The sequence below is a fragment of the Carlito syrichta genome, unplaced genomic scaffold (assembly GCF_000164805.1).
Source record: "Carlito syrichta isolate Samal-C Ts95f unplaced genomic scaffold, Tarsius_syrichta-2.0.1 Scaffold130827, whole genome shotgun sequence".
In the NCBI taxonomy this organism is placed as follows: domain Eukaryota; kingdom Metazoa; phylum Chordata; class Mammalia; order Primates; family Tarsiidae; genus Carlito; species Carlito syrichta.
Window position 1 is genome coordinate 16,185 of NW_007074923.1, and position 20,695 is coordinate 36,879.

Consider the following 20,695-nt stretch of genomic DNA (forward strand, 5'->3'; position numbering starts at 1 on the left):
GAGGGGACCCTGGCCGCCCTCGCCTTCAACGCCTCGGGCTCCAGGCTCGCCAGCGCCTCGGGAAAAGTGAGTGCCCGCCAGCGCCTCCTCCTTCCGTCCGGGCGTCCGCGTGGCAGGGCGGGAGGCTCTGAGGGAGGGCGGCGGTCTCTGGGCCTCTGGGACCAGCTGGAGGGGGAGCTCTGGGCCTGCCTGCGGCGGTCTGTGGACGCGTCGGTGACTGCGCCGACGGAGCCTCGCTGTGCAGGCTGCGGGCCCGCGTGGCCTCCTTAAGGAACGTGTATGCAGGCAGCCACGATGCTGTCCGACGGCTTCCGTGGACACAGCGCAGCATCAGCAAAGTGGTTTGCTTCGCTGATCAACCGGAGAGTTGATCTCTTCTGACTGGAATAACCGGGGAAGGTGATCAGGTTCGCCTTCAAATGCCACAGAAAGCAGCCAGAGACTGGATATTCTAGGAAGCCGGGGCAGTTAGGCGAACACACCACACACACACACACACAGACACAGCGCCGTGGGCACGAGTGGGAGGCAAAAGGGAGAAGGAAGGTGCTTAAAACACGTTCCAAGAACTGCTGATATGACACACAAACAAATAAAAACGCCTCTATGCTCAACACTTTGCACTTCCCCCTCAGATGTTAGAAGCCCATAAAACAAACTCCTCTCTGAGGGGACCTCGCTGCGTGAAGCCATCACGATCATGAAGTGTCCACCACCTTCTTTTCCAGGGCACAGTCATCCGGGTGTTCTCTGTACCTGATGGACAAAAGCTCTATGAATTCCGAAGAGGAATGAAGAGGTCTGTGTTCAACGTCAAGCCCGTGTTAAGTCCTCACAGAAGTCCTGCAGGGGCCGCCAGTGGCGGCTGGGGGCGGGACGGAGGGTGGTGGCCCTGTGCCCTGCGCCCCTGGAGGAAGTGTGGCTGTGCTTCCCGGGACTGCCAGGCTCCCCTTGGGGCGCAGCGAGACAGAAAGCAAGATGCTGGTGTAACAGGGTCGTTCGGCCCTGAGAGTCCCTTCGGCGGGAGCGTGGGCAGCGAGCGGCACAGGAGAAGCGAGAGTCGCCGTCCAAAAACCGCCGCTTCCCTTCCGTGGGTCCGGGCAGTGTGAAGCATGATTAGGATCCCATCGCGTGTGGGGGTGCAGCTGGGCCCAGGCACACAGACACGACGCTTCCCGTCTGCAGCCGTTCCCTGATGCTTCTCACATAAGACCGCAACTGACCCTTTGTGAACCTTTCTAACACGAGTTGCTATACTGTTTGGAGTGGCTTAGAACACCGAGGTTCTTCAGGATCTGTTTAATTTTCTGATAAAGCTGACCTCTAAACTGCAAGGCCACACCCTCATTCTTCCGGCTCACGGGTCCCTGTGTTGTTTCCAGGTATGTGACAATCAGCTCTCTCGTATTCAGCATGGACTCGCAGTTCCTCTGCACGTCCAGCAACACCGAGACGGTGCACATCTTCAAGCTGGAGCAGGTCACCAACAGGTAAGTGGCCGCGCCAGGGCCCCTGGCTGTGCCATCAGCATGAGCCATCTCCTTCCTCCTTGAATGCTAGAAAGGTGGCTTTCCTGTGTCTTCGCCCAGCTGGTGGAGTGGGTGTTGGAGGGACTTTGGTGGCGTGGTGCACAAAAGCACGGCATCCACAGCCTTTCTCCTGAGTTTGCCTCCCAGCCCTGCCCCATGTGGGCTGTGAGATCCTGGGACGGTGATTTAGCCTTTCTGTCCTTTAGTTTCTTCATCTGGAAGACAAATGAATTAACAGTGCACGCGTCTTAGGCTTGTGAGAATTAAGTGAGGGCGCAGAGCATTTGGCCTAGTGCCTGGCATGGAGGATGACCAGTGTCATCCAGGGTGGCTGGAAATGGGGCCACATTGCTGTTTCTGCTGTCAGCTCTACAGAGTACTTAGCAAACACCCCCCATGACGCTCGCTGTGTGTTAAAGCCTGTGTTAGGCCTTAGCCCGTGGCGTGTGTATTTGCTTCCTGTTGCCACTGGAACAAGGAACCACAGGCTTTATGGCCACAAACAGCATGCAGTTACTATCTCACAGTTCGGTAGGGAAAGCCCGCCGGGGCTCGCCCGGGTCTCACAGGCTGAAAGGCGGCATCGGCCAGCTGCGTTCCCGTCTGGAGCCAGGCGTCGCCTCCAAGCCCCCTCCTGGGGCCGGAGAGGAATCCAGTGGTCCTGGCCGCGGTGTCAGCAAGGCCCCGCGTCCCACTCGCCATGAGTGCAATCACTCAGCTGTGAGAGGCCGCCTGCACTTCTCACGTGCCCTCGGCATCAGAGCAGCATGTCAGCTCATGGGTTCCAGGGACGAGGGCGTAAAGTGGTGGGGCCGTTTCTGCAGAGTCTGTGTGAGCGGTGGGTGGGGCTGCGGAGTGCCCACGTCCACGCGTGAAGACATCTCATGCTGGAGAGGGGCCTCGTGTCCTCCCTCCCCGCCATCGTGCGTGGCTGGGTCGCTGTGCCCCGCCCTTCTCCCCACGCGGTCCAGATTCAGGGCCCCGGCCCCTGCCCCTGCCCATGCCTCTCCTCGGGGCCTCAGGGCCGACACCCCTCTTCAGTGTCACAGGATCGGGGCATGGGGTGTGCGTGACTTCCCCCGCGGCACTCTGAAAGGAGAGTCTGTACTGACATCCGTCCCCGGTAGGGCATGGCCTGGCTTTTGGACTGCCGCCCACGCTTCCCCCCGGCTCCCCGTAGTGCCCCTAGAAGGCCGGCAGGCTCGGCGCTTGGTGGCTGAGGAGCTGGGGCCAGGGACGTCCAGGGTCTCCTTCTCCAAGCCAGGCCTATGTGCCAGGCACGTTTCCCAGCCCCCAGGCCTCTGAGAGCTGCCCACGGAAGCTCCGGCATCTCTGACGAGCCCACGAGTTTACTCCTAGGCTGGCTCCACGTGTGCCCCACGAGAGGCCTCTCTCCCGCGGCCGAAAGAAGCTATCCTGCTGACGTGGCAGAACTCAGCATGGCACGATGTTCCGCCTCTGTTGTGTACATGTTGGTGTATATCAGTGTGAAACAGTGCCCGCCTCTGTCATGTATGTTAGCGCGTTTCAGTGCGGCACGATGTCCCGCCTCTGCCGTGTACGTGCTAGTGCACATCAGTGTGACATGGTGCTCTGCCTCTGCCATGCGTGTAATAACATGTACCGGTGTGACGCAGGGCCCGTCTCTGTCATTCGTGTGTGAGTGTGTGTCAGTATGACACGAGGCCCTGCCTCTGCCGTCTGTGTGATGGTGTCCGTCAGAGAGCACGAGGCCTCGCCTCTGACTCGAATTCACCATCTGTTAGAGATGTGGGCACTGGGCGGGAACTGTAGCCTCCTTCCACCCGAGGTTCCCTGGCCGAGTGACCTAGCTGCCGCTGCGCCCTGCCCACGTCCGTAGGCATTCGGGGTCCCAGGTGAAGGCTCACGCCGGCCCTGCAGCCTGCCCTCGGCCAGGCCTTTGGCGCCTCTCGCCGGCCCGCCACGACGCTCGCATCCTGGTGGACAGTTTCCAGTCTCTTGCGGCCCTGTGTCCCATGCCTCCTGGCCATAGTCCTCGTCTGAAAGCGCTCCTTTGGACACGGCGCCTCCTCCACAAAGTCCCTTGGGACGTAAGTCCCGGCTGCTGCCAACCCAGCGGCCCCCGCCCCGGAGCCTTCAGTCGCTTGGCCTCAGAGACTCTGTCTCGTGAAGCGGCCTTGCCAGGTGCCTGGCTCTGCCTGGAGCCTCCTGGGGTCTCCCGACAACCCTGGCGTGAAGGGCCTGACAAGCCATCCTCTTCGTGAGGAGACACGGAGGCCGAGAGTTAAGGAAGCTCGCCGCCCTGCCTCCTCAGAGGCTGGGGAAGCTGCCTGTGCCGTCGGTGTGGCACTCGCCGCACACTGACTGCCCTTGCAGTTTTCTTTCCATACCTGTGCTCTGTCCCCACCCGGAACACAAGGTCTGGCTGTGGCGCCTCTTTATAAATCCCAACTTACCACGCAGGGCCTTACGCAGTCAGTCCAGGGAGGTCTCGTGACACTTCAGGTCACAGACTCGCAGCAGTGTGTCTCCGATGGGCCACGTTTAGAGGAGACATCAAGGCCAGAGGTCTGTCCGAAGACCACCTAGCCCTGGGCACAGAGTGGCGGGTGTGCCCTGAGCCTGGGGGATTGCGTTAGCTTCCCAGGGCCCGCACGGCCTCTCGGTAGGGGCTTCCAAAGGTGCGGCAGGCCTGGCCTCAGCCTGCTGCCCGCTGTGCGGGACAGAGACAGCATCTCTCACCAGCAGGGCAGTCTCCCCTCTGTCTGGCCGAGGCTTTGGGTTGAAGTGCCGCGACTGCAGGTCCCTCAAATGATCTCTGTTGTCATGAATGCAGGGCGCCGGGGGCTCCAGGGCTGTCTGTGAGCAGAATCGAAGCCTCTCCTGCTGGACTTTAATGTGCATTCCTCGGGAGCGCTGGAAACTGTCAGGTTAACATTTAACCCTGTTAGAACGGCACAGCCTTGAAAACAATTCCTCTTTCATGTAATCGTGCAAGAAGCCTCTAGGTGTAGTTCCGATGCCCGTGGGACTGACGGATGTTTTGTCTAAGAAGTTGACCATGGTGTATTAAAAAGTTGAACATTTAAGAATTCCATGAAACTCACCCAAAGATGCTGAGCCAGTTGTACACCTCTCCGTCCAGAGAGTCTTGCCTGGAGGTTTGCTCCCACTCAGTCTGGCTTGGGAGACCTCAGGCAGAGACTTGTCTGTGCCGCCAGGAACCCAGCACACCCAAGCACATTGTACAGCCTCCGGATGTTAGGTCCCGCTCCTCTGCCCTAGCCCTCTCTTGGAGATCAGGGATCAGACTAACCATCTTCTTAATGGAGGAAAGCAGTAGCACTGGGAGCCTTTGAACAGCTGTTCCGTGGCTGTTCCAAAGAACACACAGGCCCTTGATGCTCTTTTGCGATTGCCAGAATCCTTTGTCCGGGTTGTTCTCAGTGGGCAGAACATTATGCTAAGGCACAGCTTCTGCCTGCTGTGGTGAGTGCAGCTAATGACACCTGGGTGTGGAGCCTGGGGGGTGCCTGCCCACAGCCCCGGCCCACCCCGCCTGTGCATTCTCCCTAGTCGCCCGGAGGAGCCTTCGACCTGGAGTGGCTACATGGGAAAGATGTTCATGGCCGCCACCAACTACCTCCCCGCCCAGGTGTCTGACATGATGCACCAGGACAGAGCATTTGCCACGGGACGCTTGGGCTTCTCCGGACAGAGGAACATCTGCACCCTCTCAACGTACGTATGTGCCACCCTCCCACCCCTGCAGCAAGCACATGTGTCTGTAAATTGGTTTTCCCAAAGCACAAAATCCCCACACATGAAAAGGAAAAAGAAGAAAGAAAAGATGGCCAAAAAGAGGGCAGGCAGAAATGAACCCCTCCTCTTCCTACTGAATTTTAATGTAGATCCCCAGGGGGAGCTGGACGCTGGCTGGGGGACATTTAACCCTCTGGTTGGAACAGCAGTCTTGAAAACAGTTCCTGTGTCATGAAGTTACATAAGAATCTCCAGGTCTAGGCCCCAACACTAAGGGGGTGATAGACATTTCATCTAAGAGTCTTAAAGTGCATTTAAAAGTTGAATGTTTTAAAAATTTCATAAAACTAACCAGCAAACGATGAACTGGTTGTACACTTTCCCCGCTTTCTGTCACTGCTAAAAGCAGAGACACATGTCAGATAGGGACCGTGCCCTAGCTGGGTGAGCAGTGTGCTTGCTGGCGGCAGTGTTTCTCATGGTAATGGTGTCCACACACGTTGTTTTGCCTCATCCACACAATGATGTTCAAAGACAAGAAACTGCCAGGCTCAGTGGCTCAGCCTGTAATCCCACGCCTTGGGAGGCTGAGGTGAGTGGATTGCCTGAGCCCGCAGGTTTGAGGCCCGCCTGGGCAACTGGGCGAGACCTCACCTCTACAATAAATCAAAAAATCAGCCGGGCATGGTAGCGCATGCCTGTAATTCCGGCTACTCGGAAGGCTGAGGCGGAAGGATCGCCGGAGCCCAGCAGGTTGAGGCTGCGGTGGCCGGGAGCGGCCACTACACACCAGTCTGGGCGACGGAGTGAGACTCCGACTCAAAAATAAAGAAAACAGAAAAAACAAAGACAAGAAACAGTCTGAAAGGACATCACGAGATCAGGATGCAAAGGGAAAGCCATAGCCCAGATTCCAGTTGGAGGCCAGGGTTTGTCAGTATCAGAAGCTGGTGACAGCCGGGGCAAGCGGGACTTTGCCGTATGAAGCCCGTCCGTCTCCTGCCTTCGTGGTATCCCAGCCGTGTCTCCTTGGCCCTCAGGATCCAGAAGCTGCCCAGGCTGCTGGTGGCATCATCCGACGGACACCTGTACATCTACAATCTGGACCCTCAGGACGGGGGAGAGTGCGTCTTAGTCAAGACCCACAGGTGATGATGCTGGTTTCAGAGTCGGCCTCTCAGGGGCCTGTGCAGACGCGCCACTGGGCCAAGAGCATGGCGTGCTTCGGCGCTCCGCCTAAGTTCTCCTTCCCCAGCAGTCTCAGTGGCAAGCCTCTGGTGGGCCCCTGGTTTGCGATGGGCTCTATGCCGAGTGCCCTTGGCATGCAGAACTCTTCTGGGAGCTCTGTTTGAGCCAGAATGAATGACACGCCAAATGGAGTGTCTCTCCCTCGCCTGGCTCCTCCGAGTACAGCCCCGGGTGCGCAGCAGGTGTTCATAGCCATTCCCTGCACGGAGTGGAAAAGGTCTCTTCTGTGACCAAGTGCAGGTTGGCCTCGTGTCCTGCTGAGCACCCTTGCCCATGGCTGCTGCCCTTGGTAGCATGTCTTGGTGTCCTCACCTGAATGTGCCAGAAAGAGCAGAGAACCGATCTTTATTAGGTGTAAGAGAAAGAGGCCACTGAAGCTGTGTACTTGCCCTGGCAGCTTAAAGTCAGTCCATGCTGGCCTAGGAGTGCACTGCTAGGTCCCAAGCGAAGCGAAGCTAGCCACGCGTGAGCCTCTGGACTCTTCCTGGAAGGGTCTCGAGGCACGTGACGATGGCTTTCTCTTCACCCCCTCTGAATTGTGCATGCAGCCTGCTGGGCTCAGGAACGGCAGAAGAGAATAAAGAAAATGACCTCAGGCCGCCCTTACCTCAGTCGTACGCAGCAACTGTCGCCAGGCCAAGCCCGTCTTCTGCCTCCACGGTGCCAGGTGAGTGAGCCAGGGCTGGCAGGGGGGGCATCTCCAGCAGTGACCTCTCCCTTCACTGCTCTCTGGGGATGGAGCGTTCTCCTCGAGCGCTTCATGTCCTCACGGGTGAGGCCACGGGAATAGCCTTCGTGCTTGGGACCTTAAACCTGGCAGGCCTAGCACGAGACGGTCATTAACTAACAAGTAGTGTTAACCTTTGCCTCTTCAAAAGTGTCAAAGAGCCTTAGTCCCAGCTACTCGGGAGGCTGAGGTGGGAGGATCCCTTGGGCCAGGAGTTCAAGGCCAGTCTGAACAACATAGTGAGACCCCCGTCTAAAAAAAAAAAAAAAAAATCCCAAGAGGTGGAAAGTTCCCAGCCTCTGAGGTGGAAGGGTGGAAGGTGGGTGAGACCAGCCGTCCATCTCAGAGGCTTGGAGACCTTGAACAGTGGGGATCTTGACTCAGCCTAAGCACAATCTCCTGCTGGAAGCCAGAGATGTCCCCCAGGAGTCGGCTGGCTCCCTTCCCTCAGAGGTGCCCCCCCACCCCAGTCCCCGGGGCTGGCATCAGAACGGCGCTGTGGTTGGTCTCACTTCTCATTTCTGGTTTCCAGGTTACTCTGAGGACGGCGGGGCGCTGCGAGGAGAGGTCATTCCGGAGCACGAGTTTGCGGCCGGGCCGGTGTGTCTGGAGGACGAGAACGAGTTCCCCCCTGTGAGCATCAGGAGCTCGTAAACCGGCAGCTCCGGGGCTGTTGAGAAGGAAGCTTCGCCTCGCCTCGGCGAGAGGCGGAGTCATTCTCTCAGTGGCCTGGCCTGTAACTGCCAGCCTCCTCCCTGCTACTCCGAAAGCCTTAGGGTGTCTCCGGTACTGTGTGCTCCCGACCCTGCAGACGAGCCTGCGGGTTCGGAGCCCAGCTCCGGCCGCAGCAGCGCAGCCCGGGGTTCAAACCGGGGGCCTCGGCGGCCGCGCTCTGCCAGGGCCTGGAGCGCCACCCTTTGCTTCCGAGCACTGGTCTTGCTCCTGCCGGGTAGGAGCGTGTGCCTGTGTCGACGCCTTTTACTGTGGATGGTCTCACAGAATGCCACCTTGTGCCGGCGATGGCTTCCCGGGGCTGGCTGTGTGGGACCGACACCAGAGCGTCAGGCCAGGCAGACCCATGTCCCTTCCCCTCCCCCACCCCCATAGCTGCAGACACCCATCAAGAAATGACTGTGTGGAGGGGCCGCGCTGCCTGAGCCACCTGGGCACCGTCCCTTGGCTCCCCACATCCTGCTCCTGCCGTCCTGGCAGCGTGGGCCTCCGGGGCTGGCTGCACGCTGGACTTGGCTTCTTCCAGCATCTCCAGAGAGAAAAGCTTCTCTCCTTCCCGGTGGCTGCCAGGGCCCTGTAGTTCCCGATGCTTCAAGCTTCCATTGGGAGCAACATGTAGACCCCTCTTGTGAGCCTCAGGTAGAAAACATGTCCGACAGTCAACTCAATGCCACTTAAGATGGGAGCGGTGTTTGGGCGAAGACCAGGCAAGTCGGATCCCAGGGCCAGAGAGGAGCCACCGTGCCCAGTGGCACTGAAGGAGTGCTCATGACGCTCCGGTGTCGAACACCTCCTCCTGGTCAGTCGAGATGCCATCTGTAGGAGATGCCGTGCTGGTCTGGCTTTCTTCCACAGATCCATGGAACAATCTAGTAAACCTATTTGGCATAACAAGCAATGCTGTCGAGGGCCTTTGGTGCAGGACTGGGTGGCAGGGTCTGTGATTTCCCACAGTGGCTCTGGGCATCACAGCTCAGAGACACATGTCTGGCTTTTAATGGGCAGGTTGCCAGAAACATTGCCAACAAGGGAAGTTTATGTTTTAGCGGGGGAGAGCAGTGGTTCTTAAAAACACTCATTATAGACTTCAAAACATCTGTTGGCCGGCTGCCTAGCGATAAACCTGTTGATGTGTTGATTTGCCTTTGGGTTCTCATGGCCCCAACTAGCCAGAGAGGGAGTTTTTCTGTCTCCCCAAAAGGTGGAGGTTATTGACCTGAAGTTGCATCTTCCAGGAACAGCACTGTAGGTCAGTGCAGTGGGGACAGATGTGGCCGTCCTACTCCATCAAGGTTTAGAGGGCTCAGACACTTACTGGATCCCGTTTGGGTAACTTTGCTAAAAGACTGCTACGAAAGATTGCGAGATTCTTCGTCACATTCTTAATTGTGATCAGAGTAAATCTTGCAACCTCTCATATTTAAGAACTGGGGTAATTTGGATATTGGCATTTAAGAGTCCCTTGCCAAAGAAAACCTGTATAAAATAACAGGTCCCTTGCGTCAACAGCTAGCGTAAAACTTGTCTCAAAGGCAAGTTTGTTTGCCGTGGACACATACACAGCGCCAGGAGGTGGGGCACAAGCCAGTTGTCCCATCTTCTTCGGGACCAAACAAGTGAGAGTTGGTTTAAACTGCCTCAGGAGTTTCTGTTTCTCCACCATGAACGCTTCCTGCCAGTGAGAGTGTTGGCCATTGAACGAGGGCCCGAGAACAGCTGTCAGACCCCAGCATGTCAAGCAGTCCTGTGTGCGGGGTCAGCACTGGGGTCCTGGTGGCCACCAAACCCCTGGCTGCCCTCTGGTGAGGAGGGGCGGTGCTTCCGCTGAGGTGTGGCCCGGAGCAGGCAGGTTTCTGCATCTCACCACACGGGCCCAGGGCGTGAGCGCTCCTGGAGCACTTGCAACATGCCCCTCCCGGTCATGCCCTTATGGGCAGAAGTGTCCCCTCTCTGCCTTTGCTCCGAATTGCCGTGCCTGTTGCAGATGTCTGTCCAGAATTCAGGCCTTTACTCACATTCCTTAAGCCCCCTCGGGTAGCGGAAGGCTTGGAGTCCCACCCGGTCAGGATCACTCCTCCCACAGCTGCCTGAGCATCTGCAGCAGGGGTCTTTGCCCCGCGGACCGAGTCCTCTCCGGAGAGCTTTTAAAGAGCATACTGCCACTTCCCTGCTCGTGAGCACTCTTACCTCCCTGGGACTGACTTTGCTCCAAGAACCACGAAAGAAAGGAGAACCCACCACTTCTGGTCCTTGGAAAGCCGCTGCCGCTTAGGAGCAAGCCGGCCTCTGCAAGGCTGTGCGTTCTGGGAGGCTGCCTCCGCCTCGTGAGCCAGAGCAGGCCAGTCGGAACCAAGGGGACGTGCCGGCGTGTTAGTCGTGATGTAGCAGTCCGTGTTTACGAGTACGGTGGGCCTCTCAAAAAGTACACGCAGACCTGCAAATACGCAGCCAAACACACATTCTCTATAGTCAGTATTTTCTGAAACTGCGCCGCCCGCATCTAGGCCTAAACAAGATGGGTGGCTTTTCTGTAGCCCTGCGCGAGGGCCCGTCTGAGGCCGGGCGGAAAAGCCTCCCTGCGCCCAGCGCTCCCGCCGGCCCTGCACGGGTGCGGGCCTGCCGATGATGCGGCTGCCGGCCAGCCTCTTCCCGGGGAGAGTAAGGCCCTTCTGTTTTGATTTTGGTAGATAATCTTGAGCCGTGGAAATCAGAAGGGCAAGGCGAAGCAGTCATGATGGGAAGCACCCCCGAGAGCAGGACAGCCCTGCAGGTGGTTTTGGCGAGACCAGGAAGGTGGAAGAGCGGAGTGCAGAACGGTGTGAGCGAGAGGGGCAGGCATCCCGGGTGCTGCCGCTGACCCCGCAGGACACGGCTGGCTCCTCTCCGGGCTCCCTCGGCCCCGGCGGCCAGCGGCGGGGGCCGTTTGCACGTTGTGCCGTTTCAGTACGTCCAAGCCATCAAGTAAATGCTCACTAGCCCTATGGGTGTATCACCGAACGTTGCTATTGAAAAGGGTATCCTTCTGAAATATATGCCGTGTCAAAATGTACTTATAGGAAAGCCTCTCTGAACCGTATTCCTTGTATATTGCGTACGTATGCAGAGACTATTTTAGCCCGGCAAAGTATTTTTTGCAGTGATTGGAATAAATCATTTATTACTTGGGAGTCCCACTTTGGACACTACTAATAAATTCATGGCAAGACATTTTTAAAGGTTTTAAAGCTTATTTTATTTCCTTGAGGTTTTACGGGGCAGGAACTCTCAAAGCCTTTATGATACAGTCACCGGATCCCAAAAGGGGAGGAGGGGAAGGGCCGAGGACGCCTCCTCAGGGCCTGGTTTGCAAAAGGCTCCCTCCAGACCTGCCGAGTCAGAGGCAGCCGGTTCACAGGTCCCGGGGGATTTGTCTGCATATGCAAGATGGAGGAGGTCTGCGGTGGACACTGGCTGGGTTGGCTCTACGCGAAAATGACCAGAGACGCTGGGGGCATAAAAAGGAAACCAAAGTGTATTCGTATCTGTCAGGTCATGTGCCAGGCGTTTCCGTGTATTGCCTCGTTTAACCCTCAAAGTCAACCTGCAAGTCGGGTTAAGTAATCGCCCAAGGCCAAACGCTGGGGCTCAAGCCTGTGCCTGACCCCAGAGCCCTGGTGAGCGTGCGACGGTCCAGCGGCTCCCTCCGGCCAGCGGAGAAGGAGCAGTGTGCAAGGGGGCCACTCCAAGAGGCCTGAGACCTCAGGGGGCCCGTTTCATCTCCAGAGACTCCTCCCTGCGGAAAAACCCATCTGTCACGCGGCCTGGCAGCGGCAGGCCACATGGTCGGGGCTACAGCAGGGAGTCACCGAAGGGTCCTGCGCGTAGTCCGCCCGGGAGGTGTTGTCGCTGGCAATGTCTTGAAGCACATCTGCCAGAGCCTTTCGGACCTGCGGCAGCACGGCCTGGTATTCGGCAGCGCCTCTGTCTAGAGGCTCGCCTTCCGCAGCGTCGCCCTCCAGGCTGAAGATAAGGGGAGGCTCGTGATACTGCTCTCGCCCCGTGCTCCCGTCGCACGCTTTGGCTCCACCTAGGGAAAGAACGACACCAACACCTCATTAAACCCAGCGAGGGCCGAGGGCCGGGCGCAATGGCTCACGCCCATCAACCCAACACTTCGGGAAGCCAAGGCAGGAGAATCACTTGAGCCCAGGAGTTGGAGACCAGCCCGGGCAACATAGCAAGACCTCAGCTCTACAAAAAAAAAATCAAAAAATCAGGGGGAGCCGGGCTCGGTGGCTCAGCCTGTCATCCCCCGCCTTTGGGAGGCTGAGGTGAGTGGATGGCCTTAGCCCGCGGGTTCAAGACCCGCCTGGGCAGCGAGACCTCATCTCTACAATAAATCAAAGATCAGCCGGGCGTGGTAGGGCACGCCTGTAATTCCGGCTACTGGGAAGGCTGAGGCGGAGGGATTGCCAGAGCCCAGCAGGCGAGGCTGCGGTGGCCGGGAGCGGCCACTGCATTCCAGTCTGGGCGACAGAGTGAGACTCCAGCTCAAAAAAGAAAAAAAAAGCATGGGGGCATGGTGGCACACACCTGTAGTTCTAACTACTTGGGAAGCTGAGGTGGAAGAATCATCTGAGCCCGAGGTTGAGGCCGCAGTAAGCCATGACTGTGCCACGGCACTACAGCCTGAGTGACAGAGAGAGACCTGGACTCAAAAAAACAAAAACAAAACCAACCAACCAAACAACAGAAACTCAACTCGGACCCTGTGTTGTAGAGAGGAGAAATACGATTATCAATTGACTCAAATGTGCTAGATATTCACATATTCCAATGATGGCTCTCTCTGTCCAAAACTCATCGTGAGAATCTATATGCTTCTTCTAGTGCTGATCTTGTTGTCCAAAATGATGTGGAACTTCTCCTTGGACCTGCCTTCAGAGCCGGTAGAACAATCATTCAAATATCTTTTTGTGACTGAGATTCAGGCTGCCCCGCAGAGAATCGCAGTTGTTGTCTCTGACCGGGGTTTGGAAGAGAATTTAGCTAGTCTCCATTGCCAGTGAACGGCAGTGCCATGAGCTTTGACAATCAGTGAAGCAAACATCGGGACCGCATTCCTCTTATAAAAAGTAAAGGATTCCATTTAAGGGACTAGAGGAGTCGTTTGTAAAGCACTAACCCTCCTCTAGGCAACATAAAAAAAAAATTGCAGTCCTACCAAAGTGTACGGGAGACTTTGTTATTAAGTAAGAGACTTCCGGCTTCTCGTCTGGCATGTAGGGAGCTGGGAAGTCATGGCTAAAAAATAACCAAGACAGGCAGAAACCTGAGGGTTTTGACCTCGGAGCGAGGGAAGCCACTCTGGTTAAATCTGTGTTTGAACATGGCTCCCCAGGCACACTCCTCAGTCTGCACATGGGACAGCTGAAATGCAAGAAGAAAGCTGCCGTCTCTTTGGCTTGAGGTGTCAAAAGACTGTTTAGGGCAGCCACAATGATGAAAATTGATGGAGAAGATGCCAGGAAGGAGAGAGTCATGGAAGGGAGGCCTCCAGTTCTGTGTGTAGACTCCCTTCAAATTCTTGGCTGACCCCTGCCTTGTGCACGCACAGGGGAGAGAGTCTAGCAATCGCAGGAAGGCTGAGACAGCCAGGCAGGCATTGGAGGGAAAATCGAGTTTAGAGTGCGAGTTCCATTAAACCAAAGAGACTTGATAAACACCTCAGATACTCTAAGGAAGTCTCAAACGGCTCGTGCTAGGAGTACAGACTGTCCCAGGACTAAGGGATTTGCCTAAGGTTAAGGGGAAAAGTTTGAAAGACCGGTCTTAACAAAGTGTACAGCCAAGCCTTCACAGCCACTGATTAACTGTGAGAACAAAAGCAACACTCTCAGGTAGCAGAAATCAGAATCTCCACAATGTATCATCGACAATGTCCAGTTTACAACTGTTAAGAACTATTAAGTAGGAGACTTTCGGTTTCTCGTCTGGCATGTAGGGAGCTGGGCAGTCATGACTCCATTCTAATAACAAGTAAAAACCTGAACAAACTAAAATCAATTTCTGTGAGACCTTCAGAAAAGTGAGGTCACAGGGCAAACCACTGCCCCCAAAACCGGACAGGCACAGTTTACCAGAGCAGAAGCCCACAGCAGAAACCTACCTGGGCATCAGTGTGGGTGCAGGGAAAGCCTGAACTATAACTGACAAATTGCTAGAGGCTCACTGTGGACAAGTCCAAGAGATAAAATCCCCAGTGGCACCCAGGAACTCAGCGAGGTTCTCACGGTCAATACTGGAGAAAAATCACCTCATGCTCCCCGAAAGGGAAGGAGAAAAGCAAATTTTAAGCCCCCCAAGGCACCCCCAAGGCGTTCTGTGCGTGACAAGGCCTGCCCTCAGGAGAAACTTTCTTACCAGAGCCTGCATTATTTAGGTTTTTCCCAGAGCCCGACTGACCCAGGAAAAAGGAGACACCCAACTCCAGCCCCTCCGGCCATCCTGTCACACCTGAGTAAGGGGAGACTGTGAAGTGCCTATGACGTTCACAGTCCAGGCTCACCATGAGACCGAGACTTGACCCAGGACCATAGAGCACACCCGTCCCCACACCTCACCACCACATGACGAAAGGCCCATTTACCACCGTTCCTTTTACCCAGCACATGAGGTCCTGCTACCAAGAAGAAAATTACAAGGCATAGTAACAGGCCCAAAAACAGTCTAAAAGAGACAGAGCAAGCATCAAAACCAGACCCAGATATGGCAGGCAGAGGTTGGGATTATCAGATCAGGAATTTAAAACAACTGTGATAACGTGAAGGGCTCTGGCAGATAAAGGTGGCACACAGGGACAACTAGGCCATGAAGCAGAGAGATGAACATCCTAAGAAAGAACAAAAGAAAAGCTAGTGATCAAAACACTGTAACAGAAGTGAAGGACACTTTTGACAGGCTCATGAATAGACTGGACAGGCTGAGGGGAAAATGTCTCCGAACTTGGGAGTATCTCAATAGAAACTTTGTGTGTCTCTAACAACAGAGTGTCAAAACATGTGAGGCAAAAACGGATAAAGCAGCAAAGGGAAATAAATGAGCCCACTATATAGCTGGGTATTTCAATGTCCCTCTGTAAGAAAGGGATAGATCCAGCAGAAAACCAGGAAGAACCTAGTTGAACTCCACCACGCCATCAAGCAACTGGATATAGTGGAAATCTGCAGACCACTTCAAGAAGAGCAGAGTATACATTCTTCTCAAGCTTACATGGAACACTCATCAAGATAGACCATATTCTGAGCCATAAAACACACCTTAACAATTTTAAAAGAATAGAAATCATACAATATCTACTCTCAGACCACACTGGAATTAAACTAGACATCAATAACAGAAAGCTGGAAAATCTAAAATACTTGGAGAATAAACAACACACTTGTAAGGAACACATGAGTTAAATAAGAAATCTCAGGATAAAATGTAACATATTTGAACTAAATGAAAATGAAATTACAACATACCAAAATTTGTGGGATGCAGTGAAAACAGTGCTGAGAGGGAAATTTATAGCATTAAATGCACATCTCAGCAAAGAAGAAAGATCTAAAATTAATACTCTAAGTTTTCACATTAGAAAGCTAGAAATAGCAAATTAATTCCAAAGTAAGCAGAATAAATTATAAAAATTTGAGTAGAAATCAATAAGATTGAAAACAAATCAGTGAAGAAAATCAATAAAAATAAAAAACCAATTCTTTGAAAAGATCAATAAACTTGATAACCTAGCTATGCTAAGAAAAAAGAGAGCCAGGCTCGGTGGCTCAGCCTGTCATCCCCCGCCTTGGGAGGCTGAGGTGAGTGGATTGCCTGAGCCCGTGGGTTCGAGACCCGCCTGGGCAACTTGGTGAGCCCTCATGTCTACAATAAATCAAAAAATCAGCCAGGTGTGGTAGTGCGCGCCTGTAGTTCCAGCTACTTGTAAGGCTGTGGCGGAAGGATCGCCAGAGCTCAGCAGGTCGAGGCTGTGGTGGCCGGGAACGGCCACTGCACTCCAGTATGGGTGACAGAGTGAGACTCCAACTCCAAAAAGAAAAGAAAAAAGAGAAAAGACACAAATTACTAATATTAGATATAAAAGAGGGACATCACTATAGATCCCACAGACAATGACTAGCAGGTACAATCTATGACCATAATAAATATAACCTTGATTAAATGGACCAATTCCTTGAGAGACAATCTACCAAAACACACAAGGAGATATGGACGATCTGAATAAGCTATATCTATGAAAGAAATTGAAATAATAATTAAGAATAATAAATTTCTAAAACAGAAAGCACTAGACCCAGATATGTACATGAGTCAATTATTTTTCTTTTCTTTCTTTTTTAAAGAGATAATGTCTTGCTTTGTCACGAGCCTGGAGTGCAGTGGTACATTCACAGCTCGCTGCAGTCTCAACTTCCTAGGCTCAAGTAACCCTCCTGCCTCAGCCTCCTGAGTAACTGGGACTATAAGTGCACACTACCATGTCTAGTTAATTTTTATTTTTTATTTTTGTAGAGATGGGGGTCTCTCTATGCTGCATAGGCTGGTCTCTTAGCTCCTATCCTCAAGCAATCCTCCTGACTCAGTGTCCCAAAGTTCTGCGATTACAGACATGAGCCACCATGCCTGGCCTGAATTCTATCAAGAATTTAAGGAAGAAACTATACCAGTTCTACACAATCTCTTCCAAAAGGCAGAAACAGAACATTTCCTACCCCTTTTTTTGAGGTCAGCATTACTCTAATACCAAAAGCATACAAAGAAAGATATTACAAGAAAAGAAAGCTACAAAGAGAACAGTGGAAAAGAATAGAGAGCCTAGAAATAGACCCACATAAGTACAATCAACTAATCTTTGACAAAGAGCCAAGGCAACATAATAGAGTGAAGACAGTCTTTTCAACAAGTGGTATTAGAACAACAGGGCACCCCCATGGAAAAAAAAGTTTTTAAATCTAAACACAGACTTTACACCCTTCACAAAAATTAATTTTTAAAGGGTAATATAACTAAATTGTAAAATGCAAAATTATAAAACTCCTAGAAAATAACATAGGAAAAATCTCGAAGACCTTGTATATGGCAATCACTTTTTAGATACAACACTATAGGTACAATCCCTGATAAACTGGGCTCTGTTCAAATTAAAAGCTCTTGCTCTGAGAAAGACATTGTCAAAAGAATGAGAAGATAAGGCATAGACTGGGAGAAAATATTTCCAAAATACAAATCTGGTAAAGGACTATTATTCAAAATATACAAAGAACTCTCAAAACTCAACAATGAGATTAAAAAGTGGACAAAAATTAGCCGGGTGTGGTGGTGCGTGCCTGTGGTTCCAGCTACCTGGGAGGTTGACAGAAAGGATTGCCTGAGCCCAGCAAGCTGAGGCTGCAGTGGCCCTGATTGTGCCACCACTACACTCCAGCCTGGGCAACAGAGTGAGACTCTGACCTAAAATAAATAAATAAATAAATAAATAAATATAAAAAGTGGACAAAAACGTGAAGACACCTCACCAAAGAAGATGTACAGATGAAAAAGGGGCTCAACATCATACATCATTAGGTAAATGCAAATTCAGGCAATGAGATACCACCATATACCTATCAGAATGCTTGAAATTTTAAACACTAACAATACCAAAAGATGGCAAGGATGGGGAGCCATGGGAACCCTCATTTATTGCTCTGGAAATGCAAAATAGTCCAGCCACTTTGGAAAATAATTTGGCAGTTTCTTACAAAACTAAACTTACTCTTACCACATGATCCCGCAGTTGCACTCATTGGTATCTGGACCCAAATGAGCTGAAAAGATGTCTGCACAAAAACCTGCACACAGATGTTTATAGCAGCTTTATTCATAATTGCTAAAACTTGGAAGCAACCAAGATGTCCTTCAGTAGGTGCGTGGATAAACTGCGGGACATCAAACAATGGAATAGTATTCAGCACTAAAAGAAAATAAGCTAGAGGATTTTGGGGAAATGGTAGAGTAGGAAACACTTGGAATAATCTGTATCCCCTCCTAGAAACCAACTGCACTAGCAGAATCTGCCTGATGTAACCATTTTGGAACTGCAGAGTCCACTGAAGGCTTACAACCTCCAAGGGAAGACTTGGACCCAAATTGAGGTTAATCTTAGTCCAGGTCAGCTCTTAGCAAGGAAGCGGCTACCCATCCCCCATCTCCAGCCCTTTGGCAGGCAGCTGTGTGCAGGCTCCAGGAGCAGCTTGCACGAACCTTACAGGAGCCAGGGTGAGCAGAAAGCACTCTGTCCGCCAACTATCGGGGACCTGGTCAATGACTGCTGCTTCTGATCACAGAGGTGCAGAAAAAGAGGCAGGCAGGCAGCCACTGGTGTCGCACACACCCCCATTGGTGCAAGACCCTTCCACTCGAGCTGAAGTGACTTCCGGGGAATTTGAGGGACTGGCACCTGTTTGCACTGCCTCCTTCATTTGTTCCCCTCTTTGGGGAGCCAGATACTAAAAGCTAGGACATTCTAAAACAACTGCATGCATGGGGAAAATTAGAAAGTGCTCACATATGCCCAGGGAAAGGCACGGGCTCAGAAATGACCTGAGAAAACCTTCAGTTTACACGTCAAGCTGATCCTTGGCAGAGACAGCCTGGAACAATAAAACATACACATATAATAAAAACAATAAGAAAAAATAACAAACCCCGAAGAAGGGCAAGAATATGATGTCCAGAGTGATTACATTTTTAGATGCAAATGTTTACTTTTCAGCAAAAAATTACAAGGCATATGAAGGAACAGGAAACCATGACCCATTCAAAGGAAAAAAATAAACATAAATAATCAGGAACTGTCTCTGAAAAAGACCTGGCAGGAATTCTACTAACCAAACACTTTTAAACAAGTGTCTTAAACATGTTCAAAGAACAAAATGAAAATGTGATAAAGTCAAGCAAATTATGTATAGACATATGAAGATAATAAAGAGTTAGAAAACCTTTAAAAGAGAAAAACCCCAAATAATTTTGAAGCTGAAAATGCAATAACTGAAGTGGAAAATTCACTAGAGGAATTTAAAGGCAGATTTGAGCAGGAAAATAACCAATGAACTTACCAAGTAAGATAAGATAACAGAAATTACCAAGTCTGAGAGAAACAAAATTTATTGAAAAAAGTGAACAGAGGACCAGTGCGACACCATCAAGCAGACCAACAGAAGCATTGTGGAAATACCAAAAGGAAGAGAGAAAAAGAAATAGGAAAGAGAACATTTGAAGAAATAATGACTGAAAGTTTCCAAATTTAATGGAGACATGAATATAAACCTAAATATAAAGAAGCTCAGTGTACTCCAAGCAAGATGAACTCAAGACCCACACTGAGACATTATAATCACACTTTCTTTTTTTTTTTTTTTTTTTTTGAGTTGGAGTCTCACTCTGTCGCCCAGACTGGAGTGCAGTGGCCACTCCCGGCCACCGCAGCCTCGACCTGCTGGGCTCCGGCGATCCTTCCGCCTCAGCCTTCCGAGTAGCCGGAATTACAGGCGCGTGCTACCACGCCCGGCTAATTTTTGATTTATTGTAGAGATGAGGTCTCGCTGCCCAGGCGGGTCTCGAACCCGTGGGCTCAGGCAATCCACTCACCTCAGCCTCCCAAAGGCGCGGGATTACAGGCTGAGACACCGAGCCCGGCTTATAATCACACTTTCAAAAGCCAGAGACAGAGCAATTCTTGAAAGCAGCAAGAGAGAAGCGACTCACAGACAAGAGAGTCTCAAAAAGATTACTAGCAGGTTTCTCCTCAGAAACGTTGGAGGCCAGAAGACAGTAGGCAAAGGGTTAAAAGTAAAAATTTAAAAACTATCAACTAAGAAACCAATATCTGGCAAAAGTGTCTTCCAGCTGACCAGTAATGCAACCTCAAACAACAACAACAACAAAATTATTCAAAAGTGAAGGAGAAATTAAGCTATTCCTAGAAAAACAAAAGCTGAGACCCATCCTGCAAGAAATGCTTAAGGTACCCATGCAGGGTGAAATGAAAGGCCCCTAGACAGTAACTTGAAGCTATAGGAGGAAATAAAGATCTCAATAATGGTAAATACATGGGCAATTATAAAAGCTAATATCGTTGTACTGGTTTGTAACTCCACTTTTTGCTTTCTACATGCTTTAAGAGATTAATATCATTTTATAAAAACAATTATTAATCTAACAGCTAGAATTAATAGGAGACTAATTCATTTAAGAGAATTATTAGTTTATGTTTGGGAGCACACAATATATAAAGATGTAATTTTGTGACATGGATAACTGAAAAGGGTGGTGACGGAGCTGTAAAGTGGCAGAGTTTTTGTATTTAAGCTGATCTAAATTCAAATTAGAGCATTAAAACTTTAGGATGTTAAGTGCAATCCCCATGGCAACTGCAAAAAAAATAGCTATAGAAAATACACAAAAGGAAATGAGAAAAAAAATTTAAACATTGCACTACCTATAATCCCAGCACTTTGGGAGGTGGAGGTGGGAGGATCGCTTGAGCCCAGGAGTTTAAGACCAGCCTAGGCCACATAGCGAGATCGTGTCTCCACAGAAAAGCCAAATAATTAGCCAGGGGTGGTGGCATACACCTGTAGTCTCAGCTACTTGGGAGGCTGAAGTGGAAGGATTGCCTGAGCCCAGGAGGTCAAGG

The 20,695-nt window shown here is 51.7% G+C and overlaps 2 protein-coding genes across 2 annotated transcripts in view; one reads left to right on the forward strand and one right to left on the reverse strand.

Annotated features, from left to right (window-relative positions):
• WIPI1 (WD repeat domain, phosphoinositide interacting 1) overlaps positions 1 to 11,187 on the forward strand; it is a 23,533-nt gene extending 12,346 nt beyond the window's left edge. The window contains exons 5-12 of the mRNA XM_008049240.1: positions 4 to 66; positions 729 to 799; positions 1,383 to 1,490; positions 5,088 to 5,252; positions 6,314 to 6,421; positions 7,070 to 7,188; positions 7,781 to 7,881; positions 10,668 to 11,187. Of these exons, the coding sequence (XP_008047431.1) occupies positions 4 to 66; positions 729 to 799; positions 1,383 to 1,490; positions 5,088 to 5,252; positions 6,314 to 6,421; positions 7,070 to 7,188; positions 7,781 to 7,881; positions 10,668 to 10,715 (783 nt within the window). The 3' untranslated portion in view covers positions 10,716 to 11,187. The remainder of the gene's footprint in view (positions 1 to 3; positions 67 to 728; positions 800 to 1,382; positions 1,491 to 5,087; positions 5,253 to 6,313; positions 6,422 to 7,069; positions 7,189 to 7,780; positions 7,882 to 10,667) is intronic.
• Positions 11,188 to 20,695, reverse strand: part of ARSG (arylsulfatase G) — a 90,357-nt gene continuing 80,849 nt past the window's right edge. The window contains exon 11 of the mRNA XM_008049241.2: positions 11,188 to 12,046. Within this exon, the coding sequence (XP_008047432.1) occupies positions 11,772 to 12,046 (275 nt within the window). The 3' untranslated portion in view covers positions 11,188 to 11,771. The remainder of the gene's footprint in view (positions 12,047 to 20,695) is intronic.